Source organism: Leptidea sinapis, chromosome 32 (assembly GCF_905404315.1).
Source record: "Leptidea sinapis chromosome 32, ilLepSina1.1, whole genome shotgun sequence".
Classification (NCBI taxonomy): Eukaryota; Metazoa; Arthropoda; class Insecta; order Lepidoptera; family Pieridae; genus Leptidea; species Leptidea sinapis.
The window spans coordinates 4,631,600-4,649,534 of NC_066296.1; the positions used below are offsets into that span (position 1 = coordinate 4,631,600).

General features: G+C 39.1%; 1 protein-coding gene and 1 long non-coding RNA gene across 2 annotated transcripts in view; both read left to right on the top strand.

Moving 5' to 3' along the window:
- The window catches only part of LOC126974509 (uncharacterized), a 289,593-nt gene that overhangs the window by 99,143 nt on the left and 172,515 nt on the right, over positions 1-17,935 (top strand). The gene's annotated exons all lie outside the window — the stretch shown is intronic.
- LOC126974445 (major facilitator superfamily domain-containing protein 8) lies at positions 1,055-13,027 on the top strand. Its single transcript, XM_050821938.1, has 6 exons — positions 1,055-1,551; positions 6,243-6,486; positions 8,989-9,303; positions 9,917-10,163; positions 10,273-10,522; positions 12,367-13,027. The coding sequence occupies exons 1-6, from the start codon at positions 1,369-1,371 to the stop codon at positions 12,634-12,636; spliced, it is 1,509 nt and encodes a 502-aa protein (XP_050677895.1). The 5' UTR covers positions 1,055-1,368; the 3' UTR covers positions 12,637-13,027.

The following is a 17,935-nucleotide window of genomic DNA, read 5'->3' on the forward strand; positions in this document are numbered from 1 at the left end:
CTACACGTCTTGCCATGTGGACGTCACGGCTAAGCACCTCAAACCCGAACATCAGCGTGAAAGAGAAACTAGCCGAAGGATACAACCTCAGTTGGCCTATCTGGAAGTCGCTCAACCGGCTCAGAGCAGGAGTGGGAAAATCTAGGGCAAACTTAGCGAGGTGGGGTTTCATCTCTGGACATGATACAGAGTGCATCTGCGGTCATCCGAGTATAACAGACCGTTGCGCACATGACTGGGTGCCCTGCGTACCCGACAACATGCACGAACGAGGAGCTACACGAGGCTACCGACCGAGCTATCACGGTTGCGGCTTTTTGGGCTGCCCGTATTTGAGGTGACCGTCGACTCGATAAGAATAAGAAAAAGTTTACTGTTACTATCCATATTCAATTGCTTATCTAATTAATTATTATTTACTGTATCTGTCCCTCAGCACTTTGTGACTTTAGTCTGTACCAGGGGTGGACAGACGCCTTAAAGTGACGTTTTCAGAAGACTGTAGTGCCATCTGTTAGTTGGCCCGAAAATGAAAGCTTTGGCAGCTGTCACTCGCTTTGAAACCTTTCAACTTTTCTTTAATTGTGTTACTGCCCACTGGTTATAAAATGGCGGCTACGTCTAGCGTTTGCACATGTATGTGGCTCTCGTGTTCCATTTTGTATATTTACACTACAAAATCTATCCTTTATGTTCTATGTTGTGACAAAATTAGATAACTAACTCTACGCGCAATTTCAACATGGTAAAAAATTGCAATACCTACATTAAAAAGTAGAGTTAGTTATTCAATTGCGTCACTCAGAACATTAAAAATGAAATTTATAATTTCGAGGTTATATATAGTTATTTTCGGGGCCAATCTCCAGATGGCGCCAGCTTTCAAAAAGTCAGCTTATAATACGTAGAGAGGGCTCTCTTTTCCCTATATATTATTATACTCTTTGGTCTGTACTCTATAGTCTCACTGTGCGGCTGACGGCTGTATGCGGTGTTATAGTGTGTGTGTTGTGTAATGTGTATACTGTATGTGTGCGCAGTTCGCGCGGTTTGCTCGCCTGTGGTGCACGCGCATGAGCGCATAGCGATTCGTGTTGCGTGACTAGGTACTTGACTAGCAACTCCCCGCTCGGCGCTTGAGCGACGCGTATTCGTTTACGTCATGTGTTTTGTTTTGTTTCTTTGTTGTACATATTATTCATACCAACAGTTCGGTCAGCTACCACTCGCAACGCGATAATAACAATATAATAGAGAAACCAAAATGTGGACAGAGAGAGTTACACTGCGTGACGATAAAAGCTGACATACGGATTGTATTAATAGAGTTACGACATAATAATATAAACAATATTTTTGATACGAACGATGGAACGGCTCAAGCGCGCGGTGAGGTGCGGGGTCGGCCCGGAGGCCCCGGGAGATGAGCTGGAGAGCGCACAGGAGCGACGGGAGCGCTGGCGCAGTATTTACGTTATCTACTTCACCATGTTCCAGATGTCGCTCGGGTTCAGCATAGTGCTCACCGGAGTATGGCCCTACCTAGACAAGGTCACCTGCATTCAATTGTATTTTTATTATAATAATACCTCAACAAGGTGATTGCCTAATGCCCAATACTAGATATCGTTCTCAGTAACACACCCGCGTCATACTCCATTCACTTGACGATACAGAAATGCGTGGCTATAGGTACATAGTACATTGTGAGATACACACTGACGTATCACGTTTCAAAACAAAGACAGCTGTTCGTTCCAAGCGAATGAGAGAGCTGTTGGTTGCAGGATTTGTGTGTTTATGCCTTATGGGGAACTGCATAGTACGATTTTTAATAAAATTCCTGATGACGTAACTTGCTTAGCGAAATAGATTTAAATCTGAGGTTAAAAGTAAACTAATTGAAAAAGCTTATTATAAAGTTGATTATTTTTAATCACATGAATGCTTGGTCCTGAAAATATAAATAATATATTGATTTATATATGACATTAATGAGTGTACAGTTTGTACATAAATTGTATAAATTTTAATTTAATTTGGAATCAATTACATAGCTATATTTTATATTCAAATTATATACATTCTCTAATGATGACGTTTAAATTATTATTTTGTAATTATTGGAGGTGAAAAATTGTATTTTGATATGATGATAATACATACTTTCACTAAACTGTTTTTATTCGAGGTTTAAATTGAAAAAGAAAGTAAACACGTTTTATTTAGAATGTCGGTAGATAACACGGATAGCGTTTATTTATGTACGAATGTACATATTCTGTTTAATCATTAGGAGTACGGGCAAATTTTATCACTTTTATACTTTCTAACGATGAGTTGTAATTATTGTTTTGTTTACGAAATTTATTATGGTCGGTTGGGTGTCCGCTGGGAAGGCACCGTCGATTATTTAATATGTTAACACTTATCATAGCATTATCATAACTATTATCAAAACTTTATCATAATATCATCATAATACTATGTTACATGGTTAATAAAAAAATACCGGGCATATTCTAGCTGATATATTTTGTAGTAACGAAGTAATTAGAATTATTCCGCGTAGGTAGATAAAGGGTTTTTAAAAATAATAAGCAAGTTTATAATTGAAGAATAGCTCATTTCCTATTCCATTTCCTGTTCCCGTTTCAATAATATTATATGAATCTTATTTCAAGAAAGATTGCTATGGCAAACTAAACCTGCTATTGGTATAGTTAAAGCTCATCGAAATGAATTGCAGTTTTTGACAAATTTTATCAAAATCAGTTCAGTAGCTCCGGCATAAAAGCGTAACAAACAAACTTACTGTACTCCCTGGGGAGTGAAAATAATAGGGAAGTCCCAGGCCCAAGGGTGTTAATTGAGTTTTTTCAACCTCTAATTCCTCTGCCTCAAGCAAATGAATATATAACTTTTGTAACGACAAGATGTCTTCCTTTCGTAGACATCAGTTGACTGATTTCGAGCTCTCACAGTTCACATCTCCGCTATTCACAGCTCACATCTCCTCCCCGCTACGCATCTCCTCTCCGCTTTGGTGGAAATAACCTGACCGCTCCGCGGCTAATCTCCTTTCGTCTCTTCTACTCTTCGCTTTGGTGGAAACTGGGCCTTATAATATTAGTGCCACATACCTTTACTCTATATATAAGACATAAGTGAAGACTTATGCACGTTACTTGCGACGCTATTTACTTTGATTCAGAAGATATTATTAATAGAAATGATAAAGAAGATATTAAGTAAAAACAATACTAGTAACTAGTATACCCCGTAACCGCACACACACTAGCATAAAGGTGCTTCACTTGCTAATATCACGGCGCGGAGTCCTTCTTTTTTTACTAGTTGTTATTATATTATCATTTTAATTTATACAGCAGATATCTTCTAGTTTCGAGTAGAACGACCCAGATATTCAACGTTGCCCACTTTAGACGTGAGCATAACATATTCTTTGCCTGGGCGTTGAGCGCTTTTGCCTCGGACAGGAATACCTAAACAGTCATTTATTTCACTCCAAAATATTTTTTTTTTCATATTTTGTAACTTGTAACGGAATGTCACCTGCAAACAGAAATAGCTTCATAATTTTCACCTCTCTTTTTCTATATTAAAAACTTAGCTAGTTAGTGGAATAGCCTCCAGTGGGAGGTTGCTTTGCACAGAACACCAGATTATGGGTACTACAACGGCGCCTATTTCTGGCGTGAAGAAATGTAGTGTAAGCATCGCGCTGGGTGCCCGCACAACGGACCGATCTTCAAAAGCACTTCCGAGTTGAATAGTGCCACGACAGATGAACGTCAATCTATCCCACATAACCAACGCAGCCTAAGTCTGCGTTGGCTATGTGGGACTCACGTGAAAACCTAGGTGCCTACCCACTAAACACCACCTGCAGTTTGGGCAGGTGCCCTCCAAGCCTACATCGAAGGCGACCTTCTCTTGGGGAGAAAGAGGCGCAAGCGGCACTCCCTATGGAGTTTCCGCTGGGATCCACCAATCTATCCAACATTAAATTAAGTACTAAAACATTTGCAATAAATTTAAATAGCGCGTTTTAGAACTATTTTACATGCCAGTACTAGAGTCATGGCTATGGAAAGTAATAAGTAAAATTTAATTGCAGTTACATAAATGCCTGGTTAAATTCAACGTTAACAACATGATTAATAAATTTTAAGCGACGAATCATAGATTCATCAATACTATTCAGAAATGAATTGCCAGTTTAGGTGTTGCAAAAAGAACCAAACGCCTACCAAAGTGACAGGAGGAGCGCGGGCAAGATTTTGATCGCTAGTTTTTTTTAGTTTGACTGGGTACCTCTACCAAATCAATGTTGTATCAGTGCAGAATGGCAAACTAAAAAAGCTTGCCAGAAGTTTCCACTGCTGTGAGCAACAAGTGACCGAACACGGGCTGCTCCCCACGACTACGCGCACACACCCTCTAAGCTCTCAAAACGAAGGACTTCCTGGACAGCACGTTGGTCAAACTCCTGGGTGACCTTTCTTATAACCCTCATTTGGTGTTATATTCTATTTATTTTTTATTTATAAAAAATCATCTCAAGAGGATAGAGTTTTCGTCGCCGTAAGATACGCTATCAGCGTTCAAGAAGGCTTAGAAGAAGAGGTTTTTTTATGAAAATAAGGGACGAGACGAGTCTCATTTGCCCAGTAATTTCACTAGCTACGTCGCCCTACAGACCGAAACACAATAATGCTTATACATTACTCATTCACGGCAGAAATAGGCTCCGTTGTGTTACTTACAATCTAGCCGGCATCCTGTGCAAAGGAGCCTCCCACTGGCAAGATGATAAGTACCTACAGTTGCTTATGAATGCGTGTTATTAGTAACTGAAATAGTATGTATTCTATATTCTGAAAACGTCTTTTTTGACATATAAACATTACTGTGTTTCGGTCTGAAGGGTGCCTTAGCTACTGAAATTACTGGGCAAATGAGACTTAACATGTTATGTCTCAAGGTGACGAGCACAATTGTTGTGCCGCTCAGAATTTTTGGGTTTTTGAAGAATTGGGTAGGGCAGGGCGTATCAATTACCATCAGTTGAACGTCCTGCCCGTCCCGTCTCTTATTTTCATTTAAGAAAAAAAACTTATCAGCCGGAAGACATCCGCTGCTGGACAAAGACCTCCTCCAAAGATCCCCACAATGATCGGTTTTGCGCTCTCTCATGCAACGTATTCCTTTAACCAGATCATCGTTCCATCTCGTTTTCCGGTACGTAGTAACCATTCGAGGACTTTACTGCCCCAATGGCCATCTGTCCATCGAACTACTTATAACGAGTGTGTGAGTTGCAGTGATAAAGTAGATACTTTTATTATCTGTTATGTTAGGGCTGTAATATGAGCTCACTGGTGTACGACCACTTGACGGAAATATTATACCTACTCCAATTTGCTAATCCACCTTAGATAAAACTATGAAGTACTTCAAGAAATATATTTTTGCTTCTAAGTAGGTTAGGTAATTGATAACTTGCGATTTGATAATTCATAAAGTAAATATTTGTCAAAATAATTAGGTCCATGTGACGATATAAATCCATTGCCCTTCCTTGAGCATACAACGATGTGATATGAAATTAATTTTATATCCAACTAACGAAAAATTCTATACTTATAGGTATGTTATTAATTATACTAAGTTTTAATTAATCAAAGTATTATATATTATGTAGAATATGAATAGTTTGCTTGTTGCAGGATATATTTGGTTACCCTGGGTTCAAGCAAGCATTGTGACAAGTGGTTTCGATTGTTATCATACAGAACTCATTGCGTTTTAAACATACTCACTTAAATCTGAAAATACACATATTTATACAAATGTATATGTATGCTGATCTGCCTTTCCGTCCAGAGATCAGCCCTGGGTAGAAAGGATATACAGCTAAGTGGATTCCCGCAGACAGCTGGTAAATACCACCAGTTTTACTAGCGGCAGGCTATTTTGCATAGGATGCCGGCTAGATTATGGGTACCTCAACGGCGCCTATTTCTGCCGTGATGCAGTAATATGTGCCCATTAGTATGTTCGGTCTGAAGGGCGCCGTAGCTAGGGAAATTACTGGGCAAATGAGACTTAACACTGCATTGTAATTGTCAGGGCATATCAGTTACCATCAGCTGAACGTCCTGCTCGTCTCGTACCTTATTGTCATTGAAAAAATGTTGAATGTGTTGTTTATACAGCTGGAGCCGGGCGCCAGCAAGGAAGCGTTGGGGCTAGCAGTAGGCATCAGTCCGCTGGGGCAGCTGGTGGCGTCGCCGCTGTTGGGCTGGTGGGCGAACCGCGCGAGGAGTGTGCGTGCTCCGCTGGCCACAACGCTTCTACTGTTCGTGCTGGCGTCCGCGCTATACGCAAACCTACACCTGGCGCGTCCGCACGCGCTCGTCTGGCTTCTAGCCGCGCGCGCACTCGTCGGTCTCAGCTCGGGTAGGTACCGCTGTCTACCTTCTGCTCTCACACCAGACTGACCTCCAGGTGCTTAATTACCAGCACCGCCTTGGAAATGCTGAACATAAAAGAGCAAATGGCAGGAAAATCACCGCTTCTTTCATTCATCTTTTATGTCGGCAAATATTGTATCTGTATAGTATATATATAGTGTATCTTTGCAATTTAGCTCTTAAATGAAACCATCTTCAACCTCTTTTTCGATAAAATGAAAACATGATTAGTTTTAATAAATGTTATGAAATCTACGAGGATAATCTTGTAAATAACTTTTGGTTGAAAGAAGCACACAAAATGGGAGTGTTCCGAAGATCTGTTTCACCTACTTCCTGCCGCCAAATTCTACCTTCGCACGACACGCTACAAGATAGTATATCATCCCCACCATCTGGATGTGTGGCGGTCCTCCACAGTGCGGTTTTCAAGGAGCCTTCTTCCTGCTGTGGAATGAACGTTCGTGTGCGGTGTTTCCGGGATGATACGACTTGGGTACCTTCAAAAAAAGCGCGAACACCTTTCTTAAAGGCCGGCAACGCTCCTGTGATTCCTCTGGTGTTACAAGAGAATGTGAGCGGCGGTGATCACTTTACACCAGGTGAACCCAGGTACGCTTGTTTGTTCTCCTTTTCCATAAAAAAATTCAATCAACTTGTAAATATGCTGATGGAAAAAAATTACTGATGCATTTACCTTATAACCCAGAAAACTCCAAATACCTATATATTTAGGCTGCCTTTGATTATATAAGACAGTTTGTTGCATTCATATGTGGTCCAGTGTGTCAAAAGCTTTTTTAAAGTCCAAGAAAGGGACGTGCCAGGGTTCAATATAATATAAACAAAATTTCTCTTGATTTGGATTTGATTAATCCGTGTTATTTGGATTGTATACATAATAAGTACACATAATGAATGCAGTGCTGGTCTATCTTTTAAAAGATTTACCTGCAGCTGAAATTTTTATTTATTTACTAATAATCCAACAGCTTTATATACCATTACAATAGACTTACAGATAACTTTACAAATATGCCAATTTAGGATTAAGAATAATAATTACAAAACTTTAATATACTGTAAAAAAATATATATCTGTTATTTTATGCTAGTATTATCACATACATTAATATTAATTCTATTTAAGAGGTGCGTGTGTGTGTGTATATTATGTGAATGTTGCGGCTTGCAACATTCAGGAAGAAGTATTATTAAATCGTCGAGAAGTATAGAGTCACTCAGACCAGAGTACCTAGCCTATAAGAAACTAGTCTAGTTTTAATAAGACGGATATAACTGCCACGGGCCCTAGACTGAAATATTATATGTTAATATTATTGTTTAATGTAATTTTAATCCAGTAGCAAGCAAACAATATGTCGAATCTAATGACAGCTACAAATATACAGTAGGCACCTATCTAATTCAAGTAAACTCATTGTGTATTCATTGATTGATTATTATGTATTGAGATTGGTTCTAATGTCACATAATGTACCAATTACTTTCCATTCTGTCGAATTCTACGGCATTATACAAACGCATGTTTTACAAGAAAATTTCTTGCCTCGTACAGCCACTTTGTGGAATCAATTACTGCCTGTCGTTTTCCCGAGCTGATACGACTTAGGCAATTTCAAGGTAGGAGTATACTCCCAACTTAACTGGCAACACAGCTCTTGACCCCTGGTGTTGTCTATGTGTGGTTTCCTCACCACTTTTCGTCACGTTTGCCCCCTCATAAATAGAAAAACCTCTATGAGACACTCGTGGCTCATATTATGTTAGCAACGGCTTGTGGGATTGCTGACGCTGACTCTAACGCTGAGATCTATAGAGCTTACTTAGGCTTTGCCCAGACTTTACTTACGTAAAAGTTATCTGAGTGTAACCTAAGCATAATCTTTGATTTCATTTTTATAGTCATTTGACAGCTGAAATTATTCTGAACTTTAACTAAACTAACCCAATGCAAAAGTCAAGTTCGCGTTTTATCACACTCGGCTAAGTGTTACGTAAGCAAAGTCTAAGAGCGCTTTCGCACTACGTCCGATCCGAATCCAATCCGTTCCCGTGATAGCTCTACGAATACTTCGGAACGTATACAAATGATTTGAGTTTCTTTAGTGTTAATTCCGCCAATATTTGTCTTTAAACAATTCGACACGACATGTTGTCTCGTGCCAGATTTTAGCGAGACAACACGTTCTGAGGATGCCTCGTGTAGAGGCGAAACACGTGTCGAATTGTTTAAAGACAAATATTGGCGGAATTAATACTAAAGAAAACTCAAATCATTTGTATAATTATGGATTTCCGCAAAGTAACGCCTACTTCAAAAAATTTACTTCGGAACGTGTTTTCACGGGTACGGATCGGATCGGACGTAGTGTGAAATCGCTCTAGGTACGTTCTATAGATCGAAGCCTAACTGTCAGGTGGCGGGCGGTGTATTGAATGTGGTTCTGTGATGGTCTCGCTACAGCGAACGTGGCGGTGGCGCGTTCGTACCTATCGGCAGCTACGCGCGAGGCGGAGCGAACGCGCGCCGTGGCAGGATGCTCGCTGGCGCAGGTTCTCGGGTTCGTGGTGGGGCCGGCGCTTCAGGCGGCCGCCGCACCGCTTGGCCCGGGGGCGCCCTATGACGGCACCGCCACCCCTCGCCTCGACATGTACACGGCTCCCGGCTGGACCAACGCCCTGCTGGGCACGCTCAACTTGCTGCTTCTGCTGCCGTGCTGCTTCCGAGAGCGCCCCATCGCCGCGCGAGAGGCCATGCGGGCGCAAGGCAAACAGACTGGTAAACCGAGTTTGACATTCATAATTGACAGGTTATATAAATGGCATTTAATTTAATTTCAACTTTGAGCCTCCTCCTCGCGTCGTATTCCTCATAAAGGTCGTGATTTCTCTGAGGATTCAACATTTTGACTATAGTTCGCCATCTGTGTCTGTCTTTGGCTACGTGCAGTCCGTCATGAACTCCGGTATCCAGAGATGTGCAGATTTGGTCAAACCATCTTATAGGGCTGCGATCTCTCGTCCGTCTACCTTCCCAGTAATCATCAGTTGTTGGTGGTTGTGGCTATTTTTTCTGGTGATATGTCCAACGAACTCTTAGATTCTTAACTAGATTAAGGAAAACTTTGAGCATTGAGAGTTTTTGCCGTATGCTTATCGTTACCCGAGCGCGGTAGGCATAAAGCGCTACTTCTCCCCCGCGCCACTAAATTGTTGATGGTTTTTGCTATAATTTGAATTAATAAAAAATACAAAGCCCGCCATTTTCCGTATTGAACTTCAACGATTGAAAGGCGAGGATATAGAAAAGTCGCACTACACAAGTACACACCAAATGTTATTTATAGAGCTGCAGTGAATGGATGTTCTGCTATCGATGATTCACGTTACAGAGAAGGAGGCTATAAAGGCCATAAAGCCAGACTACGTGAGCAGCTGGATGCTGGTGGGTGCATTCTTCGTGCTGGTCTTCAACTTCGTGCTGCTTGAGACGCTGGCTACTTCGCTCACCATGGACCAGTTCGGCTGGAGCAAGACGCAGGCACTCGAGTATATGGGGGCTCTCATGAGTGCTGGTGCTCTCATCGCCTGCGCGGTATTCGCCATGATAACACCGCTCACCAAACTGTTTGAGGAGAGGTGAGCACCAGCCGCGTCGGCAGTTCTTCTGGAAAAGTCGAGTGGACATATAACACAAGTTCTCTCTCATTACAAAAAATATTCTTACTTGAATACTTTGTGGTTCCAGAGCTTTGCTGCTATGGGGGGGATTCCTCCTGACTGGTCTGGCTTCCCTTCTCTGTATCCCCTGGGGGCCAGATGGTCCGCCGCTAGCCGCTGCCGATGCGTTGGAGTCTGAGGGAGGCTGCCCTGCTGCCGTCCAGCCATGGTGCCTCACCTCCCGGAGAATCACGCTCACACAGTTCTTCCTGGGCTATACCAGCGTGTCTATTGGATACCCGCTGGGGGTTACTCTCATACAGACTATATTCTCTAAGGTAAACTATACATTATTTTGTAAGCTTTTAATTAAAAATTTGATGACTGATGTTTTGATTTGAGCTATCTTTATTATTGATGTTTCGAATCCGTTCCAATAATCTTGATATCAAAATCAACTAAGCTAGTACATTACCAGTCTGTAGCTGACATCTATACAGCGTACTTAGACTTTGCTCAGACTTTACCTACGTAAAACTTTGCTAAGAGTGATGAAACGCGAACTTGATATTTGCATTGGGCTGTCTTAGCTTAAGCTCAGTCTCGATAATTTTTGAAACTAAAAAAAATAATAGTAGGATGAAACCCATTGGAAACGGAAGAAAATATAAAAAAAATTAATGGAAAAATAAACAACGGCCGATCCGAGGTCGGGAAGTCCAAAAATGGGGGTGTTTAAGGGTAAAACCGGTTTATCTCGATTTCCGGCAAAGAAAATATAACAAAAATGAAAGGAAAAACAAATTACGGGCGATTTGAGGTCGGGAAGTGGAAAAGGGGTAAAAAATGGTTTATCTCGATTTCTAGCAAAACTACAACTTCTATGGAAAAAAGTCAAACGGCAAAGTTGTAATTAATAAAGAGATATACAAATTTTTTCCTTTCATTTTTATTATTAATTTCTTTAGTTTCCAACATTGGTTTCCATTGGGTTTCATACTACTATTATTGTTTTTCACTTTTTATCATTTTCAAAGACTTCTGCACTGGTCTAGTATAATTTTAGCTGTCAAATGATTATAAAAACGAAATCAAAGATTATGCTAAGCTTACATTTAGCTAAGGTTTACGCAAGTAAAGTCTAAGTACACTCTATAGTGGTATATTTAGAGTATATCTATATATAGGAGGGGTCGATTGCCCAAATCTGTTGAGTAGGGTTCAATTGGCGGTACCATAGCTAGGTCGTATGTTATCAAAAAACGAACGTTCAGGCCTAGATTAACTAGATCGAATCTAGGCAGATCCGCCCCTTTGTGTAGAATAGTTGTCACCTACAACAACTTGGTTAAAAGAGCTGGTATAGATATTTTTCAGCACTCTGCCCCATAATTTAAAAAAGAAGTCAAAAAAATTATGAAAGTACTGCAAGATGGTTAGTCATTGTTTTATTCTTTAGTTTTTCGTGGTTATTAAGTAAGAACATAGTTAATTTTTTTTTATCAGCCATTTGCTTGCGGCTTTAATTTGTAAAATTTTTCAAAAGTTTTAGTTAAACAAAGGATGTATACTATTAAGCATGTCGAGTTAGTCTGTAAGTGGAGTATACAACATTATAAAATAATTTTTAAATGTATCTATAGATTAAGATAGTTGTATGCACGTTGGCTTACTAATAAATAAATAAATAGATCTCATTCTATGAGAGCAGTGTCTAAGTGTTAACCGACTGGCAGTATGCGGTTTGTCGCATAGAACGGGCGCTTGATGATCCGGCCCCAACTACTTCAACCTACGAAATACTCGTTAATACCAAGCTTCGAATGTCTCGATCAGTCAAGTCGTCTACCTCAGCTCGACGATCCTTCCAATGCTTACATTTACTGGACTTATCCAGTGGAAGGCTCACTTGCACAGCATGCCTGCTAGATTATTGGTACCACAAGACGTTCAGCTGATGGTAATGATACCCCCTGCCCATTACAATGTAGTGCCGCTAAGTATTTTTGGGTTTTTCAAGAAACTTGAGCGGCACTACATTGTAATGGGCTGGGAGTATTATTACGATCAGCTGAACGTCCTGCTCGTCTCGTCTTTCATTGTCATAAAAAGTAGAAGAATTATTTCAATCTGAAATCAAAAAGCATGGAATGAGTAATGAATGTGTGGTGCGGTTCCGCAGGTGCTGGGGCCGCGACCGCAGGGCGTCTGGATGGGCGTACTGACGGGCGCAGGCTGCGTGTCGCGGGCGCTGGGGCCCGTGTTCGTGGCTAGCGTGTATGCTCGTCGGGGCCCCGCGCCCACTTTCGTGGCGACGGCCACGCTCACGTTCGCGGCGCTAGGTGCGCTACGTGCGGTTTACGGGCGACTTCTCCCCCCCGCCCGCGCCGCACACGCCCCCGCTGACGTCGAACTGCGCCCGCTAGCCGCTCCGCTCGACACCAACGTCTAGCAGTGTACTATGGAATTATTCAGTGGGAGGCGCCTTTGCACAGGATGCCGGCTAGATTATGAGTACCACAACGGCCGTAAAGCAGTAATGTGTAAACATTACTGTGTTTCGGTCTGAAGGGCGCCGTTTTTATGAAAATAAGAGACGAGCAGGACGTTAGGCCGATGGTAATTGTTACGCCCTGCCCATTACAATGCAGTGCCGCTCAGGATTCTTGAAAAACACAATAATTCTGAGATGTAAGATGTTAAGTCTCATTTGCCCAGTAATTTCACTAGCTACGGCGCCTTTCAGACCGAAACACAGTAATGTACTTACGTCTCAGAATTTTAGTGTTTTAAAGGATTCTGAGTGGCACTGCATTGTAATGGGCAGAGCGTATCAATTACCATCACCTGAACGTCCTGCTCCCTTATTTTCATAAAAAAACTCAACTTATTTTTTGTTTACAAATTTTTAAAAAACAATGACATAATAAAAACCATACAGTGAACAGTCCATGATCTAAGCACATGATGTTACTGTATAATAAGTACTATAATATCTAATATAAGTGATAGGGTTCAAACGGAGTCTACAGGGTTAGATGTAAGTTAGCCATAAATGAAAGCTACGATAAATATTTAACAAAATGTTGGGGTACCTAGGTATGTATTTTGGTTATTTTTATATCTTTTTATGCCGCATAAATTAATTTTGGAAATGGTTTCCTTAGGTTTGAAGTATAAATAGGTACCTAAATAGAAACGTCAGTTCCTCATTTTAAGTAAAAAGACTGAAGTTAGTTCTATGTACATAGTATCTTGATTTACAAATGATGAAAATTTAGCCAGTTTTTAAGATTATATAAAACTAGCTGTTCCCGCCCGCTTCCCTGGGCGAATTTTAAAAGGAAGGATCGTTGTAATTCGGAAAATAAGTAGCCATAAACCATCTAGGATAAATTTCGCATCGAATGGTGGTAGTTTCATGTCGATACGATCAGTGGTTTAGGCGTGAAAGAGCCTCAAACAAAAACCATTTCTTTTGCACTTTGACACAAGTTATCTTGATCTAAACTGGCATAGCCTGTACTATGGCACAAGACAACGATATATTTCATACAATATACTTACTGAATTATACATATATAAACATCCATGACTCGAAAACAAACATCTATGTTCATCATATAAATGTTTGCACCTACCGGGATTTGAACCCGGGACCTTTAACGATTAGAACAATTACAGTTTTATTTCTGTGTTATTTTGTAAATTAATTAATTTTGGTAGCTCTTAGAGTATCCGTTTGTGTGTTAGTAACGAATAGACTGAGGAAAATGTTTCTTCGCATTTTACATAAAAACTCAAGACTTTGTTTTTTGATAGATGTACTTTTTTGTTACATGACTTTTTGTCATCTTGTATGGAGTGACATAATATCACTGACCTGTATATATACAACTGGACAGGCTGGTCCATATGTTTGACAGCAATTTATTTGTGCCTATTTGAAGCGCCACTCGCGAGCGTCCAGAGAACTAATATTGACGTATAATACAAATGGCTGCAAAGGAAAGTACAATATTCTGAAGTATTTTTGCATTTTGAATTAACTTGTTCGTTTTCCGTGTTATTTATACTTCAAGAATCAACGTAATAAAGTACACCTATTTTTTTTGTAAATAGTTTCCCGCCATCTATCGATGTTTGCTGAGGTTGTCATCACTAGTTTTAGTACCGCAGACTCTTGCTACATGGCCAAGAGGCAATATCAAACAGGCCCAAAAGTACTCTGACAGCCGCGAGTCCAGTTGTCAGTGCATAATACCGTTGCTGTTGAAATTTCGGGATTTCTGATCAAAATAACGCGACAAATAGTTTTGGCAGTCCTCCCTTTACGTTAACCTGGCACAGCCTAATGAATTATGAAGAGACTAAAACAGGAGGAAGTCTGAGAGTGTAAGGTTAAGGATGTGTGGATAATGCATTAACACCTCCCAGCCAAACTCTTAATTTCTGCTCAGTGGCTAAAGATGTGCGTGGTCTAGCATTATTTTGAAAAAGGACCACATTTTATTACAAGTTTACATATAATATATGCGAAGAGAGTTTTTCCCAGCCTACTACTATCCTATATCCTTAGATTAAGGATTGGTCTTCGCTGCGCTCCAACTAGATACCGCAGTCGTAGTCGCGAAGTGCGGCACCTAATACTACGCCCAAGTGGGCATACTGGGCCAGTCTCGTACAATGTGTGACCTCGACGTGTCACATGTTCTGTTAAACTTTGCTAATAATTGAAACTAAAATGCCGGGTTGCGTATTAAAACTTTGTAGAAATAATACTACAAGATATAAGAAAGACATCACATATCATCAGTTAGTATTTTGTATTTTATTAATTTCAATGTAAAATAACACGAAGCGTATGTTACAAATTTTAAAAGAGTGTCAAGATCGAATAGTTGCCGTAATAAAAAAGCTATTGTTCTTAGCTAGTGCGGTATCTAGTTGGAGCGCAGCGGAGACCAATCCTTAATCTAAGCCTATATCATAATATAATGTTTCATACCTGCAATGTCATAATAAAAGAGCTTATATTAATAATTTTTCATCTATTTATTAAATTCAACTGAAGACGATGTACAGATAGACACGATTTCTATAGTATCAAATTGTCTCAGAATACAGAAATTATTTAGGTAAGCAAATTAACGCTCGATTAAAATCACTAATTATTAGATATTTACACCATAGAATTACAATATTCTAGCATACATAGCAGGGGTGCTCAAACAGTTGATCGCGAGTGCTTTTTGAGTCGATCTCGAGAAGAAAATCCGATACAGAACTATTCACAGATTTTGTTTTAATTAACTAAAATCGGTAATTAAGTTCCATCTTATAAAAAGTACAGGACATGCAGTGTCATGCAGATTAAACATCCAAAGTCACTCTTTAATTTAGAACTTTAGACACTGGAACGCGTTTTATTTTGTAAGAACCAATTACTTGCAATTTTGAATAATTATTATGAGTTATTTCATTGACATTTTAGAGCAGACCTACACTATGTCCTCGTGACACTCTACCTAGGCGACAATCCTTCATCACACTTACTGAAGCCTCTCAGAGACGACCGTAGTCTAACAATTTTGAGGTAGGTCGCCATCGGTTCAAGCTTGAGCACCCCTGGTATAGAGAATAGAATAGATAAACAAAGAGTGCGAGAGATATCTTTAAAAGAGACAGAGCAGTATAGAAAAGGTAAGCGTATCTAGTGTTACACTAACTGATTTTGAATTACAAGTCGTAAATACTCACCTATGATAGGCTTAGTATTATTGTGGAGGTAAGGAGAATCAACTGTGTATATGAAAAAGTGTCCGTCAAAATGTATTATATAAGGGTGGCGCTACAGTCGCATCAGGGTAAATCTTAAAAATAGCGCCAAATATAAAATAACTAACCACTCTAGATGCACGTTACCCAATAACAATTCTTTAACGTTATTTTTACTACATCAAAAATTAACTACTTTAGTCGACAATGATATTATTAAAATTTTAACTCGGCGTACTTCAAATCATCTAAAATTGCTACATTCATACTTCATATCATACCCTGTGCCTAAATCAGGGCCATTGTGGAAGTTTTTATACGCTTTATATTAGCTTCACCTGTATGTTTGTATGTATGTTTGTAACCGACTTCTTTGGTCGCGATTTTGACCCACTTTAAACGGCTAGATTTCGTTCAAACTTTGTAGATTTATCGAGGACCGATGACATTACACTAATTTGATAAAATTATTCAATTTTTCAATTTGCAAAATATGATTTTTGTTAATTTATATAATTTTCATCTATAGTCGATAAGGCAGGAATTGATGTTAAAGTACTTAATAGTTTTAAAAATAAGCTTTAATAGAAAATTCAACTAAAAAATGAAAAATAAATAATAGTTAAAAAAAACTAAAAAGCACGCTTTATATAAAATTCAACTAAAAATAGAAAATAAATTTAAATTGATAATAGTGTAAAAAAAATATATTTTATTGTAATAAATAAATAATAAATGAATGTAATAAATTTTATTTGTAATAAAATGCGTGGGGTGTTGAATAATTATTATTTTAATAATATCTTAAAAAGCACCCCATGCTTTTTTTTACAATTAAAATTTACAATTTAAATTTATTTTCTATTTTTTAGTTGAATTTTATATAAAGCGTGCTTTTTAGTTTCTTTTAACTATTATTTATTTGAACTGTTACTTTACTATATAATCTGGACGCTTTTTAACTTTTCTCCCATATGAGATGATTCTCCTTACCTCTACTACTAAACCCTTAGCTAACGTCTGATCGGTCTGTCAAGTCGTGTATACGCTAATATATTCTAAGGGCTGATTTCACCATTTCCCTACTTTGATCGAAGTTTACGCCTGTAAACAAGTTTACAGATTCAATTCGCATTTCACTAACATAAACTTAACGCAGTTTATTTATTTTCAGGGAACATACAGTCTTTAACAAATGATATACACGATATACTTAGGTAAAATTAATATCGACGATGAGACCCATACAAGTTAAACAAAAGAAAATTTTGAAGTACGTAACTTATTAAGTTATTACAATTTTGACAAATATCTAAAAAGAGTACAATATTTTTCTTATTCTCTTAGGTATCCTAAAAATTTACCAATTCAAAGATGAAATATATCAACTTCAAAAAGAGTAGGCACTGTTTGACCACCGAATTTTGGAAGTCTAACGTTTGATCGCGTTCAAGAGCTGTCACTGTCCTTATCATAACAGACACATAGACACACAGAATATAAGACATTCTTGACAGATATTTGATACATTCTTATATTTATGACACGTAAAGGCACTAGGCAGTTTACGTGAACGCGGTCAGAATGTATTGGTGAAATCGCGTGGCAAATGAACTAGTTTTACGTAAAACTGACTTGTTGAACTTAGTTTGAATTGTCATTCGTGAAATTGGGTTTAAGTCTATTGTTTAGAGAATGTGTGTCTCGAGACTCGAGAGGCTAGCCGCTAGAGTAAGTAAATCGGTCGAATAAGTGAATGTGTGATGTGAATAGTGAGATGCTCGCGCACGTTGCTGTTGCAGTGTGGGGGCACATCACGTGACATCATCGGTGACATTTATACAAAACCTTTGTACAACGAATAAAGTATATTTAGTAAAATTTGTTTTACTTTGTTTATTTCACTTTTACATATGTACCTAAAAACGGTAAATGTAGCCAAATCCATTTATGGTGTTCCCCTCCAATCCTCG

Coding starts and splice junctions, on each gene's coding strand:
- LOC126974445 (XM_050821938.1), top strand. CDS start 1,369: ATGGAACGGCTCAAGCGCGCGGTGAGGTGCGGGGTCGGCCCGGAGGCC. Junction 6,487..8,988: donor ACTCGTCGGTCTCAGCTCGG/GTAGGTACCGCT, acceptor GTCTCGCTACAG/CGAACGTGGCGGTGGCGCGT. Junction 9,304..9,916: donor GGCGCAAGGCAAACAGACTG/GTAAACCGAGTT, acceptor TTCACGTTACAG/AGAAGGAGGCTATAAAGGCC.